This window comes from Neofelis nebulosa, chromosome 18, assembly GCF_028018385.1.
Source record: "Neofelis nebulosa isolate mNeoNeb1 chromosome 18, mNeoNeb1.pri, whole genome shotgun sequence".
NCBI lineage: Eukaryota > Metazoa > Chordata > Mammalia > Carnivora > Felidae > Neofelis > Neofelis nebulosa.
Genome location: NC_080799.1, coordinates 16,293,458 through 16,311,585, shown reverse-complemented (window position 1 = coordinate 16,311,585; position 18,128 = coordinate 16,293,458). Strand labels below are relative to the sequence as shown.

At 37.0% G+C, this 18,128-nt stretch overlaps 1 protein-coding gene across 6 annotated transcripts in view; it reads left to right on the top strand.

Moving 5' to 3' along the window:
* The window catches only part of ZNF713 (zinc finger protein 713), a 45,757-nt gene extending 34,880 nt beyond the window's left edge, over window positions 1–10,877 (top strand). For 5 of the 6 annotated variants that reach the window (XM_058710111.1, XM_058710107.1, XM_058710108.1 and 2 more), the window contains 2 exons: window positions 66–158; window positions 9,732–10,877. In XM_058710111.1, the coding sequence (XP_058566094.1) occupies window positions 66–158; window positions 9,732–10,789 (1,151 nt within the window). In that variant the 3' untranslated portion in view covers window positions 10,790–10,877. The remainder of the gene's footprint in view (window positions 1–65; window positions 159–9,731) is intronic. The other variant, XM_058710110.1, reaches the window with a different exon arrangement.
* The last annotated feature ends 7,251 nt before the right edge of the window (window positions 10,878–18,128 follow it).

The window sequence follows — 18,128 nt, the reverse complement described above, 5'->3', positions numbered from 1 at the left end:
GAGTTCTGAGAGACAGTTTTGTTCCCAGTATAAACTTCTATGGCATACATTTTTCCCATGAATAGGGCATCAACTTTATAAGCCAGAGGTGATCTCTCAGTTGGAGCAGGAGGAGCAATGGATGATGGAAAGAGGCAGCTCAGGGGACATTCGTGCAGGTGAGGAGCAAGCATTTGGGTATTTGCTGCTCAGTAAAGAGAAGCAGTCACTTTTGAAATATTCAACTGAGTGTGCTCCAAATCTCTGCCTCTGGGATTTAAAGAATACTGAGGACTTTTTAAATTCAGTTTATGTTTGACTTTTTTCCAAAGTGGAAATGACTCTCTTATTTTTTTCTGATTAAACAGATAATATATACTTATTATTTAAAAATTTACACAACACAAAAGTTACTTTCAAGGTATTAATTTTAACATTCATAAATACCTTGGTGTTGTAAATCTCCACATAACATTTTCTGGTCTTTATTCATACATCCTCTCTCAGTATTCTTTAAATCTTTCTTTTCCATGTCAAAGATCCTCTGCCATTTTTACCTACTTTTCATTCTTTTTCCTTTTATTGTCAAATTCTTTAAATTTGCCTAAAACCCATAACCTGAATTTTAATTCTTTAGATTATCTGTGTGATATGACCCCTGTCCTACCTGTACTACTAAAATTGTTTACTTGGAGATTACTGCTAACTTCCTATCAGTCAAATCCAGTGGCAAAAAAAAAACAAAACAAAAAACACAACGGTTATTGTCTCCTATGACTTTGTTGCATTCGATTGTGTTGGCTTTACTTTCTTGAAATTTTCTTCCACCCTGGCTTGTGATACACACAATTCTTGTCTCTTGTAGTCTCAGTCTTGTATCTCTACCTGCTTCTTTCACTACCTTCTGTACCTTTTCATTCTTCTAAAGGTATGTATTCCTACAGACGTGGTGCTCAACTCTGCAGTACATCGCTTTAAAATAGCCCTTCTGTGTCATTTTCCCACATCTATATTTCTAGCCTCAGTATTTCACCCACATTCTCTTCCCAGATTTCAGATTATATTTTTGTTTATGAATGTCATACCATTATTTTAATTATTTCAAAACCTGGATTTGTTGACTTTATACTCTCTCTTTAAAGTATCTCTTTATTTTTATTCAATATATGAAGTTTATTGTCAAATTGGTTTCCATGCAACACCCAGTGCTCATCCCAAAAGGTGCCCTCCTCAATACCCATCACCCACCCTCCCTTCCCTCCCACCCCCCATCAACCCTCAGTTCTGTTTTTAAGAGTCTCTCATGCTTTGGCTCTCTCCCACTCTAACCTCTTTTTTTTCCTTCCCCTCCCGCATGGGTTTCTGTTAAGTTTCTCAGGATCCACATAAGAGTGAAACCATATGGTGTCTGTCTTTCTCTGTATGGCTTATTTCACTTAGCATCACACTCTCCAGTTCCATCCATGTTGCTACAAAGGGCCATATTTCATTCTTTCTCATTGCCACATAGTAGTCCATTGTGTATATAAACCACAATTTCTTTATCCATTCATCAGTTGATGGACTCTTTAAATGAGAGGCTTCTTAACCAAAAAAACCCAAAAGCTTAGCTCTCTATTGTTGGCATACCACCTACAGTGTTCTGCCCAGTTATATTAGCAAGTAGTTGTCTGTTAAACATATGCCAGACACTGAGTTAGGTATTTTCCACTCTGGTTTATTAAGTCAAGTTAACCTACCCCATCTGTGTCTAGTGTCCACCCTGATTCTTTGCTCTGGCACCTGGTTTTCCCATTTAGACTTGGTTTTCTGTCATTCAGTCTTCAGCTTATTTTTCAGTGTGGCTTTGACTTGGCTGTCCTTCTTGCTTTTAGTTCTCCAGGTCATGTTAGGTAGGAATCCTTGTTCCTGTTTTAGTCTCATTGAACCTGAATTTTGGTCTGACCAGTGCTGCCATTCCATAAGTAGAGGCTAATAATTAAAACATTTTTTCAGGAACCCTAACACTTTCCCTGACAACAGTAGGTGACGTTATTTCTATGAATTTCCACACTTTGAAACCTGGGAAGTAAGAAAGTAAAGGAAGAAAATGAAAACTCCCTTCCCAGGTGAATTGCCAGCATAGGAACTTACAGCAGAAGACAAAGCTATTCTTTCCCTCAGGCACATATTTTTCCCCACAGACATATCCATTTGTAAGATCCACACTCTTTCCCATTATGTCCCTATCCACAGACCCCCAGGTAGAGAAAATAATTGCTAACTTAGGAAAATTTCCAGAAATTATTATGTGCATGCCTAAGGCTCTTGGTTCACAGATCGGCTTGAACAAGTGATTTCCTCATATCCTCCTTGTCAGGAATCAGCAGCCTGGCAGTCTCCTCCAAGAAGACAGATTGCATTTTTGCATTATCCTGTAAGACACAGAGACACAGTGGCTGGTTCCTCTGATGAGGATGTGGCAAAACATTTCCGTTGATGAACTGATCTAATTCTGGCTTGCCCTCTGGGTTACTGCTTGCCTTTTTGGCATCTACTGATGCCTGTTTATCTAGAAATCTCTTCCAGATGAAGATGAGACCTGGAAAATGTCCAGTGGACTTAGAAACAAAGAAGTTAATAATTATATTAATAAGAGTGATTATATAAGAATGATCAGTTAGTACATTTTGAGTGAACAGGAAGTAAACAGAGCTGGTAAGTATGCAGTACTCTTATAAGAAGCCAGAATAATAAAGGGAGACAATAGAAAGCATATGCTTGAATAGAAGCTAGTGTCCAAAGAGGATTGTTCCAAGCAGGAATGGTTTTAGCTTGTTTGTAATGCTGAAGGGGAGGAGTTAACAGAGGGGGTAATTAGAAAATAGATACAAATTATGAAGCAAGGTTCTAGAAGAGATGGGAGTGGGATTGGAAAGAAGGAGATGAGGGTGATTTTTTATGTAAATAATTTTGTTGAAGAAAGATTTGGGAGAGTTCACAATGGTTATTTCTATTTTCTCGGCAAAGTAGGAGGCAAGGTTGTCTTTTGAATATAAAGGAATCGGGGAAGGATAAGTACAGAACTTGAGGAGCACTTGCTTTAGCTTACCAAGGTCAACAGAAACTGACCAAAAATGAATCAAGAGATTACCAAGCAGCTTTGAGGGTCCAGATGAGATTTTGCCCTATGCATTTGTGGTTTCCAGTAACTATGCATATATTTGCCATTTCTCCCATTCTTCTTGGCACTGGAAAGGCTTTTTTAAATTTTTTTAAACATTTTATTTATTTTTGAGACAGGGAGAGACAGAGCATGAACAGGGGAGGGTCAGAGAGAGGGAGACACAGAATCCGAAACCGGCTCCAGGCTCCGAGCTGTCAGCACAGAGCCCGACGCGGGGCTCGAACTCAGGGACTGAGAGATCATGACCTGAGCCGAAGTCGGCCGCTTAACCGACTGAGCCACCCAGGCGCCCCTGGAAAGGCTTTGTAGAGCCCAGGCTGAGAGCCTGTCAGACTGGTGGAACTGAAGGAGGAAAACTGAGAGAGAGTTTGTTAATTCAGGTGAGTTGACATAGAGTCCAAAAAGTGACAAAAAGTAAAGTAAGGCCTGAAGAGGACTGAAAACCAGAAAACAACAAACAAGTCAAAGCAGCAGAGGTCTTGATGAGATTAGAAAGCAGGTGGAGAGTGAATAAGGCCATAGTCTACTCACTGAGCCAGAGAGTGTGACACTGAGTTCAAGATTACTTGTATGGATCAAAGTTCAGATATAACTGTATAGCCAGGTAAATAATTGTTGAAATGAGATGAAGGTAAAAGCACAAACAACTATCAGTTAGAAAATAAGATGGAAGAGAAGAACCCAATTAATAGTAACTAAAAAGATAAAACACATAGAAATAAACTTTTAACAAGAAATGTGCAACACCTGCATGAGGAGAACTTTAAAACACTGACAGACACAAAAATAAACTTGAATAAATAGACATACCAAGATGTCAGTGTTCCTAATACACATGTGATGTCATCCCATAAAAAGTGCCTTCAAGATTTTGGGGTAATCTTAGATAAGCTCATTCTAAAGTTCATATTGAAAAACCAAAACACAAAAATAATCTGGAAAACTCTGAAAGGAAAACAATGAGGGGTTATCTCAACTAGATAATATATAGCAAAAGTTTATTAAGCAAAACAAGGCAACCAACTGAACAGAATAGAAAATCCAGAAATAGACCTAGATGTATGCAGGGGTTTAGTATCTGTTAAAGGCATTATTTCAAATTAGTAAGGAAAAGGTACACATCTTAGTAAAATGATATTGAGATAACTGGTATTTAAGAGGTAGACCTTTTTTTTTTTTTTTTTTTGAGTATAATTGACGCACAATGTTACATTAGTTTCAGGAGCACAGCTTAGTGAATCATCTTTATGCTGTGCTTACCACAATTGTAACTATAAAAGGTAGACCTTTTAATGAATATTGAGTAGTCATCTGGAAAAAGATAAAGTTGGATCCATAGCTTACCCCTTAAACTAAGATACTCCAAAAGAATCAGAGACATTAAATGTAAAACATGAAACCATAAGAGCATGGAAGAAAACATAGGAGAAACTTTTATAACCTTGAAATGGGGAAGTCATTTCTGACTATGATTCAAAATCTAGAAGCCATAAAAGAAAAGATTTATACTTTCAACAGACACAAATCCCCAAATTCTGCATGGTATAGAATAATAAGCAAAGTGAAAAGGTAAATGGCAATGGTTGGGGTGGGGGGGAATATTTGCAACTTATATCAAAAGGGCTAAGCTCCCATTAACAAAAGGCTCCTGGGGTGCCTGAGTGACTTGGTTGGGTATCTAACTCTTAGCTTCGGATCAGGTCATGATCTCATGGTTCACAGGTTCCAGCCCTGCATCAGGCTCTGCACTGTCAGTGCAGAGCCTGCTTGGGATTATCTCTCTCCCGTCCCTCAATCACACTCGCTCTCTCACTCTCTCAAAATAATCTAATCTAGCCTAATTTTAAAAAGGCTCCTCTAAATCAATAAGAGGCCAACAGCCCAATAGAAATATACACATGTGAACAGTTCTTAGGTAAAGGAGTACAAATATGGTTAATGTAAGAAAAAATGTTCAGTCTCACTCATGATAAGAGAAACACAAATTGAAACTACACCAGATGACCTTTTCTCACCTATCAGGTTAGCAAAAGCCCAAAAATTTGTCTGCATACACTGTTGATAAGTCTGTAGGAAAGAAAGCACTCTCATACATTGCTAGTATAAGATGAACCACCAGTCAACACAGGATGTCTTAGATTAATCAAGGGGGTCTCCCTTTCCAGACAACCCTGTTTGGTATTGTAGACTCTTTGGATGAACGAACATTGTCTAGAATCATATGTTTGTGTAAACAGTTTTATGGGAACACAGCCACACTCCCTCTATCACTCATATATTGTCTTTGGCTGCTTGTACACTATAACAGCAGAGTTGAGTAAACAGTAACACCCATATGACCCACAAAACCTTAAATATTCACGAGATGACCCTTTATAGAAAAAGTTTACAACCTCTGCTAAAACAATCATTTTTAATTATTTATAACCACCACTATCGTCAAGAAATCCATTTTTATTGCAACTCATAAGATCAGTATAATCTATAAAATTGAGACAAAAGTTTTACCAAACACCGTTTATCTTTATTGCTATGTCAGATGAACTCTGATAGTTTCTCATCTTTTTTAAGCTATTTTGTTTCAGTTTTTTTTCTTTTTAAAATTAAGACTTTATTTTTTATTTATTTTTATTTTTTTGAAGTATTTTTTATATTAAATATAATTTACTATCAAATTGATTTCCATACAACACCCAGTGCACATCTCAACAGGTGCCCTCCTCAATGCCCATCACCCACTTTCCCCTCTCCCCCACCTGCCATCAACCCTCAGTTTGTTCTCAGTATTTAAGAGTCTCTTATGGTTTTCCCCCCTCCCTCTCTATAACTGTTGTTTCAGTTTTTAATTTATTGTTCTACCCAATAAATTAATGTCATAACTCACTATAGATCAGGGCATGTTTTTTAATTAACTAAAGGGAACTGGAAATACTACAGTGCCTTGCACATAGAAAGGGCAAACTTTTTAAAATATGTTTTTCTCCCTCCCTTTCTCCCTAATTCTTTCCCTTTCTCTCCCTCCCTCTTTCTGTTCCTCTTTCCCTTCTTGTTTCCTTCCTTCCTAATTCTAAATAATTCAGTTCAAAAGGCATTGGATGAGGCTAAACATCAGGGTAAGTTGTTTACTTGATGAGATATACAGCAGTCCAGAAGGCCCTTCAAGATGTTGTTCAAGTTGCCCAGTGACATCACAACATGCTTAAACTGACCATGGTCACATCTAGAGGGTATCCCTTCCTGGATACAAAGGAGATCAGAGGTCTAGGTATCCTAGAAATCTAATTTTATCAGCAGCTCATAACCCCAAAAGTTGATCCAGGAAATATGGAGTCAATGAAGACAAACAGTAACCACTTGAGACTACAGCAAACTCCCTGTTTTTCTTCATGTAGAGCCCTTAGGCTCCTGCAAGAATAATGAAAGCCTGATGAACCCCTGCAATAAGCTAGAGAGGCTTAGTCTGTAGCCATGACCAAGATATTACACCTGCTTAGTTTAGGACTTGGGCATAAAATAGATTGCATGTCATTCTCACAGTGTAGGCAGGGCAAAGCTCTTCTGCTTCCATGTCTGAAAACACTTTCTTCCCAGGTAGCACTTTTTCTGTAATCTCAGACAGCAGAGGATCAGGCAGTGTAAGAGGGGAGTAGGCAATAGTACAAAGTAGGACTTGGGAGCTTCAGTTAATGATTGGGTTCCTAGCCAGGTAAGGCCAAACCAGGAAGAAAGTACACAGTGAATAATGAATGAACAGCATCTCTGCATGCTGTCTTATACATGGCTTGATAAAAGTATTCATCCTTATCAGAGCCCACCCTCCTTTTAAGGAAAGTTGCAGTCATGTCTGCTAACATGGGGCCTTAGGTTAGGTGAGGAGCTAGAGCAAATGGACTAGAGTTTGTTCTTCACAAATGCTTTGAAACTCAAGGTGATCATTGTCTCACTTTGGAGTCTAGATTCTGTTCCCTGGCATCTCACTGGGATGTAGATAGGCAGCCTTGTGATTGCAGATCTGATGTGCCTTGAAGATATTCAGAGTGGGGGAGCAGTGTTTATATAGCCCATGCATAGTCACTCCTGTTATCAGTAGATGAAAAGTCTGTCCACCAGCAGCAGTTTTCCCTTTTCCCTCACAGAGGCATAGAAAGAAGGCAGTCAACAAAAATGGCCATGAATATGTTGATCAAGCCACAATGTTTCCAGGAATAAACAAAAGTTTCAGAAGCTAGGCCATAGGGAATGAAGGCCCTGAACTCTACTCCTAGGCAGAAAATGTGTCTTCAAAGTTCTAGCCAGTCATTCTAAACATTTTAGAGCCAAAGTCCCTAGGCAAGACAAAAGCATTTGGGCTGAAAATAAAATCCGATTGGTAATCTGGTTGAAATGATCAGTGGGTTTAAAATGAATCTTCTAAATCACTATTTTTTTCCACATACAATTTTAGACCAGAGTATGTTCTGTTTATGTATCTTTTTGTATATCTTTAAGCAAACTGATTGGGTTTTTACAATTTTCTTTTTTTCTTTATAAAATATATGTTTCATGTTCAGCCAACTATTCTTGCCATGCTATTTGTGATAACAGTAAGTCCAAGGTAACCTAAATGTGATTGATTAAAAATACTTTGACATATCCAGAAAATTGGATATTTTAAAACCTTTAAAAATTATATGGAAATGTATTTGTTGACATGTAAATGTGTTCATGATATGCAGTAATGTAAAAAAACAAAATACGGGGCGCCTGAGTGGCACAGTCGGTTAAGCGTCCGACTTCAGCCAGGTCACGATCTCGCGGTCCGTGAGTTCGAGCCCCGCGTCGGGCTCTGGGCTGATGGCTCGGAGCCTGGAGCCTGTTTCCGATTCTGTGTCTCCCTCTCTCTCTCTGCCCCTCCCCTGTTCATGCTCTGTCTCTCTCTGTCCCGAAAATAAATAAAAAACGTTGAGAAAAAAAAAATACAAAACAGTATTATGATGTAATTCCAGTTTATTTTCCCAAGACAGTTGTTGACATTATTATTAATGGAGCCCCCTTTTACTCTCAAGTGTCCTAATTAGGATGATAATTGTATGTGCCAGCTTCAAGGGCAACACTCCTTCAGCTTTTATATATACATTCCCTATGGTTGGAAGACCAAGACTAGTGAGTGACTCACATTTGAGAAACCTAAAGCAGTCTAAGGCCCAAGAACAGCTAACTAATGAAATGGCTTTTGTAGGTGAGCCAGAGAAACTGTTGAGTTAGGATCTGTCTGTACTATCCAAGTTTGTTAGAACAAGGTATCGTGAGTGTTATGAGTCAGGCAACATGATCTTGGATCTTGTCCAGTAGGATTCACGCTGTAGGGCTGGTCTGAAGGGACTATCCAACCTAGAGCTTTATCTGTCTAAATCATGGAAATGAGAGGAGAGAGAGAGGTCCAGCTAAAACCTCCCAAGAATCATAAAAGTTCCCAAAGTGAGTCCTATTTAGCTTTCTGTCAAGCTGAGATTGTGAAGCCACTCAATTATACAAAAATTGGCCTTTCTCTTAATCCCTCCCTCCACATGACTCCTACCGTCCAACTCTTGTTAGAAGGGAACTAAACAACACTTAGTAAGTGAAGGAAAGAGTGGCCAGGCAAATAGTTAAGTGGGGAAAGAAATGAGAGAGTAGTCAGGGAAAAATCTAGCAGGAAGAAAGTAGGGCAGGGGAAGAGGCAGGCAGTGGGAGGAAAGGAAGAATATGACTCTATAACAGCCCAGGGGAAGAGAAAGGGATTAATTTTGGAACTTTGATTATTAAACACATGACTAAAATTTTTAATTATTGAATAGAGACTGTGTTTGAATGTAACAGGAGTATCTGTTATCTAAGAATGAGGGGAGAAGCCATGGAACCTGCCCAAATCTTCATCTGGAAGCAGAATAAGAATACCCCCACTAAATTAAGTTCAAAGAAGTGGTAGGAGGCTGAAATAAAATTTTGTTTTTATCACAATTCATATGATTTACATTTATATTTGTATGAACATAGGGAAAAAATCTGGCAAGACAGCCTCCAAACAGCTCCAAACAGCTGCCTCTACAGATTGGAATTCTTACTTTATGCATTTCTACATTATTTGAATATGTTACTAAAAGCAAGTATTCATTTTATCATTTTAAGCAAAAAATTAAAATAGGAAGAAATACATACTTTTTCAATAAACAAGTAGCTGACACTACATAAGGATAATCCACAGATGAGATTTATAAGGGCTGGATCTGTCTTCTTCCAGTAGTCTTTCCTCTGATACCTCCTACCTCTGAACACAGATCTTTCTCTGATATTTCTTACTCTCCTTTCCATTTCCTTTCAACTGTGGATACTCCTGGATGATCTTTTCTTATGATTACCACACATGTTTTAAAATTTCCCCCTGCTCACTGCTTTTTGTGATCCTTTTATAGTCTTCCCCCTTGTTACATGGCCATATTTTAAAACTTATGCCACATATGCTTTGTTCATATTACTTTAAGTCTCACTTGGTAATTCATTGTGCAACAATTTCTTTTTCAAAACAGAGAAGATGGCAAAGTATTTGTATGTTCTGAATTTCTTTTAGGTGGAGAGAATAGACCTGATATCAAAAAATCAATTCCAAACCAGAATATTTCTGATGAAAATCAAAACCATGACATGATAATGGAGAGACTAACAGGAGACAGTTTCTGGTACTCCATCTTAGGAGGACTCTGGGATTTTGATTACCAATTAGAGTTTAACCAAGAAAATCAGCAGAGACATTTAGCACAAGTATCTTTCACCCACAAAAAGATCACACAGGAGAGAAGCCTTGACTGTAATAGATTTGGAGAAAACTATAATGTAAACTCAAACCTTATTATGCATCAGAGAATTCCTTCAATTAAAATACCCCTTAATTCTGACACACAAGGAAATAGCATAAAACATAATTCAGACTTGATTTACTATCAGGGAGACTATGTAAGAAAGAATCCTTATGAATATAATGAATGTGGAAAAATCTTCAATCAACATATTCTTCTTACTAATCATATTCATACTGAAGAGAAACCCAGTGAATGTGGGAAAGCCTTCAGCCACAACTCATCTCTTACTCAACCTCAGATAGTCCTTACAGGAGAGAAGCCCTATAAGTGTGATGAATGTGGGAAAAGATTCAGCCAGAGGATTCATCTTATTCAACATCAGCGAATTCACACAGGAGAAAAACCTTTTATATGCAATGAATGTGGGAAAGCCTTCCGTCAACATTCATCCTTTACTCAACATCTGAGAATTCATACTGGAGAGAAGCCCTACAAATGTAATCAATGTGGTAAAGCCTTTAGCCGTATCACATCCCTTACTGAACATCATAGACTTCATACCGGAGAGAAACCTTATGAATGTAGTTTTTGTGGGAAAGCCTTCAGCCAGAGGACACATCTTAATCAGCATGAGAGAACTCATACAGGAGAGAAACCCTATAAATGTAATGAATGTGAGAAAGCCTTCAGCCAGAGTGCACATCTTAATCAACATAGGAAGATCCATACTCGGGAGAAATTGTGTGAATATAATAAATGTGAGAAAACCTTAAGTTCCAGTCCTTCTCTTACCCAGCAGCATATAACTCACAGGGGGGAAATCATATGAATATATAAATATAGGAAAACTTTTGGTCAGATCTTTTCATCCCCTTGAATATCAAATTATTCATAGAGAAGAGAAAATTTATAAATAAACTTTTTTTAAAATTTTTTTTCCACGTTTTTTATTTATTTTTGGGACAGAGAGAGACAGAGCATGAACGGGGGAGGGGCAGAGAGAGAGGGAGACACAGAATCGGAAACAGGCTCCAGGCTCCAAGCCATCAGCCCAGAGCCTGACGCGGGGCTCGAACTCACAGACCGCGAGATCGTGACCTGGCTGAAGTCGGACGCTTAACCGACTGCGCCACCCAGGCGCCCCATAAATAAACTTTTAATGCATAGAAACCAAATAAATTTAGATCTTAAATTAGCATATTCCCAGGAGAGGTTATAGTGAAAATAATTTATTTTATAAATAAGGTAATATTGAGTCATGTTCCAAACATGATATAAAACTTTTTTTAATGATCAGAAATCTTATAGGCAATAATCTGAAATTATTCTCCTGTAACTTTTATGATATAAAGTTTTTAAAGTATGTAAACATTGATTACTTAAAGCAGTGATGTAGTATAACCAGTCACATAAACTTGAAATAAACATAAAAGCAATATTTCTCAAACCAGCCATTTGTTTCCTTTACAGTTTTTACCATACTCAGTGTTTACTTAATATTTTTCCTTAAAGGGACTCAGAATTTTTAGCATTGCCTAGGAAATATTATTTGCAGAAATTATGAGTTTTATATGCCAATTATATTTGTTCTAAAATAAATAAACATATTTATTTATCAAAATACATATATAACTTTGAAATTAAAAATATCTGTTTGATGTACTACCTAAATCTTCTGTACCTTTATTTGAAATACAATGTGACAGGATATTGGCAGTGTTTGTTTTCATTTCAGCAACTTTTGCGTTTTCGTCAAACAACTTATAGGATCATTTTAAGAAGCATGTTGGAGGAGACTAAGGGTCATAGTGATGAACTTTGAAAATGATTCAGAGAAGGCTACTTTTCTATCCTGTTGTTCTAGTTTTAAAATTCCCTCTAGCAAACATAGACTTTTTTAATTAAAATGGGTATTTTTGTGTGTTTGAATAGAGAGTTTTTTGTTGTTTTGTTTTGTTTTGTTTTTATATAATGACCAGGGGCTAAGAATCCCTACACTTCCCTACACAACTGTGAAAGACAAGAAGTAGAAGACTATACCAGATGTTGAGCTGTGGTGCCATGATGAAGCTGAGAACCAGGGAAGAGCCTTACTGGCTTATATAAATAACTAAGGAAGTACTAATAAATTGGCCTAAAAATTCATTTTATTTATATAAATTTATTTATGTAACACCTTTTTCCAAAAAGAATTTAAAGTAGTTAATTTTTTTTATGAATACTGTCCTGTGTAACAGATAATCACATTTTGATGTTACAAAGCATTATAAATGTAAACTGTCATAAGCCACAAATAAATACATTTTTGGGGCTGCTTCAGTTTCTTGGTTTTCTGTTTTTCTCTTTCCTCAGGCATGGCTTGAAGAAGCCATGAGGCTAAGGTAGAAATGTATTTCCCCCTTGCTTCCTCACCTTTTTTCTTCTAACGTAGCTCCCATCTCAAGACTTCTCTTTTTTTTCCCCTCTGAAGGACTAGATTTTATAAAGTTCTTGAGTCAAAGCTGAAATGATTTAAAGACACTTAAAAATTAAAACACTAAAAGAAAGTAATAAAATGAACTCATTTCATCACAGAAGTTAAACTTTTCAAAGTACATTTACGTCCTGTGCATCAGCAGTGTGCAACAGTTAATAAAACCATGAGTTACTATGGTCAAGGAGAATTTTTAATAACATTTTGTGCTCAGATGTCTGTGTAGTAGAGATCCATTTTCAGGGTAGTTCCAAAATGAACTACATTTAACATTCATTTGCCATAAGTAGGGCACTCAGATTTCAGGAAAAGAGAGAGTGAGCCAAGGTGAAATCTCAGACAGTAGAGGTATGTATTAAAAGAAGTAATGGCTGGGGCGCCTGGGTGGCGCAGTCGGTTAAGTGTCCGACTTCAGCCAGGTCACGATCTCGCGGTCCGTGAGTTCGAGCCCCGCGTCAGGCTCTGGGCTGATGGCTCGGAGCCTGGAGCCTGTTTCCAATTCTGTCTCCCTCTCTCTCTGCCCCTCCCCCATTCATGCTATGTCTCTCTCTGTCCCAAAAATAAATTTAAAAAAACGTTGAAAAAAAATTAAAAAAAAAAAAGAAGTAATGACTAATTACAATTGATAAATGCTTTGATCAAAGTTTAATTTTGCAGTCGGGGAAAAAAAATAAAAAGATGTATCCACAAAGAGTGTTAAAAGCTACAGTATAAGGCAGTATATCCAACAGGTGAATTGAGAACAATGGAATTTTCAGAAGAGATTCAGAACTTGGATAATCCTAGAAAAGAGGTGTCTGGACTGACATAATAAGAATCATAAAAATAGAAGCTTATTAAATATTCTTTAGTGTCATAAATGATTATGCTTAGGTGTACAGTAAACTAGTGATTCTGAGATGAATTTATTTTCATGTCCTTTGTTCTCTTCAAAATGTTGCAAACTAAGGAGTGAACCCTAAATATATTGATTACACCAAAATACTGGTTCTTAGAGCAGGGAAGCCAGTGGTGTAGTACTTATTCAAAGACCTGTTAGTTGTGACTTATTTCTGTCTAGGAGGGCAAGACATTACCCTTTCATGTATATTAGTTCATTTGGTCTGTCTAACCAGGTGCTAATGCCTTTCTTTTATGAAAAGAGATATTTAAGCTTAGACACAATAATAATAAATAATTTATTATTCAGGATTTCTCACTGGAAATGTCACTAGAACATGGATCATCTACTCCTGAGTCAGTGGATACCAACAGTGCCTGGAGCAGTATTTTGTAACACTTTGAAAACAATTGTTAAATATATTAAAATTAATAAAGTGAAAGATTGCTGCTCAACATTAAAACCTGTGTGACTTTCTCAGAACTTCAGAGTGTTAAAGGATCATCATGTGATAGATTCTCTTATGTCCACAGGCCTTGTGGGCTTAGAGAAATATAGTCATTACTATTTGTATTTTGATTAATGTTTAGTTTATTAGTTTAAGAAACTGAAATTCTTTAAGCATCCAACATTCCCCTAATTATTCACAGATGTGAAACTAATAAATAAAAACAAGAATGTCTAAAATTAGATATCCCCACTCTTTTTAACATGGGTTTCGGGATTAAAAACATCTAAAACTCATTAAATCACAAGCCTAAAATTTCAGATTGTGGTAAATATTTTAAATACCTTAAGAAACAGGTAAGACATACCTAGAATATTAATTATACCAAAACCATTAAAATGTTAGCTTCATGGATTTAATTGTTTTCTTATCTTTATTTGAATGGCATTCCAGTTTTTGTCCATTTGTTGCTAGGCTTAGGTTGTCCTACCAGGTATTTGTGTACCTTTCCTGGGTTCTAGTAATCTTATCTAACCCAAAATAAGAATAATAATTTCTCAGACAAATAAATTGCAATTTACAGATTAGCAACTGGCCAACCCTTAATCAGGTCATCAATAAAACCTAGTTGCATAGACCAAATAACTTTTCTTCATTTTTCTTTTATATCAAAATATTACTTATTATGTCATGGGGCATTTTAAGACTTTCTTTTTGTATAGATTGGAAATTTTTGACACTTTAACTTTCCCAAAACCATCTGGCCCATTGTTCTGTCTAGTTGATAAGAATCTTATTGACTAGCATTATTTAAAGCTTTTCTATGCTTCATTAGTATAGTTAATAAGGCCCTCCAGCTCCTTCCTGAAGAATCCAAGTTTTGTTATCCATTTTCCTCTGTAGAACATTTGGCTACTTCATCATTTTGCAACACATTGTTGAATCCTCTTTCTACTTGGTTATTGTATATAACCATTGGAGCTGATTAACTGTTGAACCATCTTTCTGCTTGGTTGGATCATCAAGTTCTTCGTCTTCCTTGATAATGGTTCAACACACCACCCCTATGTTTTTTCTTAACCAATTAAACAGGAACAAATTATACACACACACACACACACACACACACAAATGTGTACATACAAACACACATCTGTACATAAACACATACTTAGCAAGAAAAATTTTATATTACTCTTTAAGGTCAATAATGAATCATACATATACCATATTCAATTTTTTACAGCTGTGTTTTAACATACTTGATTATATTAACTTTGCTCTTGAGTATCATTATGAACACTTAGACTCTTCTACACTCATGCAATCCCAATTAGCCATTGTTTTAAATGTTCAAATTGTGACCTTGACCAGTGGAAGCTTTGTTAAGCTAGCTTCTTTAACTCTTACCACTGTATCTGTTATCCTTAAAAGTATTCTCATTTTTGGAAGATGTTCCAAGCCCATCCTGAATTCTTTCCTTGCTCCAAGAAATGGGATTAGCTTATTCCCCCACCTCCAGCCCAAAGAGTTCTAGTTTCTTTTCTTTTAGTGCAAAGTGGTAATGACCAAAATCTGGGCCCTGGAGATGTACACGACCATTAAGAGCGAGCAGAAGTCCTGCTGTTTCTACAGCTACTCCTATCAGTCACTTTTAGCAATAAAAGCTGGATAATGTCTTTTAAGACAAGGCCATGGTTTCTCACAGGCTTTTCTAATTTAGTGTATATGGATGTGCCTAATTGTTTAAAACAGGATCTTTTTTATCACTGGGATGTTCACCTCCTTTGACAAAAATCATTTAAATAACTTTATTTAAAACTGATTCCAGGGGTGCCTGGGTGGCTCAGTCAGTTGAGCATCTGAGCCTTGATTTCAGCTTAGGTCATGATCCCAGGGTTGTCAGATTGAGCGAGCCCCACTCGCTCCATTTGGAATTAGAAAAGAAAAGGTTCTCTCCAGTTTGGGTAGAAAGGGTATTTGGAAAGCCATATTTCAAGCACCCTGGAGTTATTACATGGAGCTGAGGTAAGGGGTATATTTTGGAGAAAAGAGTGGGTTGATGAGTGCAATAGCAGTATACAGCTTGCTGAAGAAAAAAAACAGTATTGATAAAGTAACAAATGTAAAGTGCATGTTTTTGAAGAACCCTATATATGATCATGAAGGTTTAAGAAATAATTACTACTCAAAAATCGTCCCAATAAATTAACACAGTGTTCTCATTGTATGCACTAAAGACAACACACACACACACACACACTCCAAAAGCAATCTGGAGTTACACTTAGCAAGTTTGTTGTTATTACAACTCCAAAAGTATCTAGTGTGTATTGTGGCATTTGGCAAGTCAGTCATTGATGTTGCTGGAGCGGAAACAGGGTTCTTCTCACTGTGTGGGGAAAGGAAATACAAACAAGGAATAGGGGAAGGAGAAGAAGAAACTCATTGGTGTTTAGAGGTTTGTGTTGTGTGCCTGTGTGTGCACATGGACTTGTGTATGTGTATTTGAATGTATAGATAGCTACATCTTCTGAAATATACTTGAAGCAAAAAAAGTCCAGTAGTAAGGTGCTCACCTAGCACCTGCATCTTGTTTTCTAAATACCATTCCCCACTGAAACTTCTAGGAGAATTTGCCAATCCAATAACTGAGGCAGGAAAAGTACAGGTAGACCCGAATGACACTTTTAAGCCAGAAAGTAAGGAAATTCACAAAAACTAATGAAGGCAAGTCAGAAAGATACAGGCATCAGCTTAACAAGGCTCCCACTGGCTAATGAATGAAATTCATTAAATATCCTATTCAAAATGAATTAAAACATTAAATTTAAAAATCCATTAGTGGGATGGGTGCCTGGGTGGCTCAGTCAGTTAAGCATCTGACTCACAATTTCAGTTCAGGTCATGATCTCATGGTTAGAGAGATCAAACCCCGAGTCAGACTCTGAGCTGACAGTGCAGAGCTTGCTTGGGATTCTCTCTCTCTCCCCCTCTCTTCCCCTCCTCCACTCATGTGTGCACACACTCTCTCTCTCTCAAAATAAATATTTTTTTAAATGCCTAAAATTTTGATTTTAAAAATCAACATTCATTGAACCTTAAAATGAGCCAAAACTTTATAGAAAAAAGTTAGGACATGAAAGAAGTAGTAATCTAATGTAGGAAGAACTTGATAATTTTATTGAACTGAGAATTTATAAGTTATACCAAAACTCCATAATAACGCACTTCATGATAGTCACATTTTGAATATAACGTTATCGCCAAATTGCCTACAAGATCCCTGACACTCCTACCACCTCTTCTCTTCCTCTACATCACAATAATGTGATATTGTATCTTACACAATTATATACACACAGTTACATTTTACATAATTACAATGCTATAATTTATAGTTTATATGAAACCTATGAAGTCCAGAAATAGAAATGTTTTGGTATTTTATCAGGGCCACACATGTTGAAATTGCCAAGAGATGAGAGATGGATGGGTGGAATGCAAGGAGCTCAAATAAGACAGAAGGACAGACATGCAAGGCAGTAACAATTTGTCTCTGAGGCCCACATAGCCATGTGTAAAATGTGGTTTAAAATATTCAGTTAGACTAAAAGGTAGAGAAATTGAGCATTACCTAGAAGTGATAAACCTTAAGAACTTTATAATCCTACAAGTAAATCCAACTGAACAGCTTCCTCATTCTCTCATCTATCAAATACCAGGATGCCCAGGAGTCCACCAACTCACTGAAGGCAGACCCCTGAGAGTTACCCTAGATTTCTCTCTCCTGCCCTCAAACTCATATGCAATCATGAAGTCCTGTATTTTCTGCCTCCCTAAAATCACTGTAAATTCAAATCCTTGACCATGCTCCCAGTGGGATTCCTAAAACAGAACCACAGATGCATTCCTATGGTACACAATCATTTGTTCAACAGGTGTGTGTTAATATTATTACAATTTTATTTGAGATATAGTGGCTTAAAGCAACAGAAAGCAACAGAAAGGTATTCTCTCAGAGTTTTGGAGGCTAACATACAAAATCGAGCTTTCAGCAGAGCCATGCTCCCTCTGAAGACTTTAGGGAAAAATATTTCCTTTCCTCTTGTTAGCTTTTGGTGGCTTCCAACAATCTTTGCCTTATAGCTGCATCATTTCAATCTCTTCCTCTCTCTTTGCATGGCCATTTTCTCTGTGTATCTCTGTGTCTTCTTTCTTAAAAGGACGTTGGCTTTAGGGTGCACCCTAAATCCAGTATGATATTATCTCAAGATCCTTAACTAAAATTACATCTGAAAAGACCCTATTTCAAAATAAGGTCACATTCTGAGGTTCTGGGTAGACATGAATATTGTTTAGACACT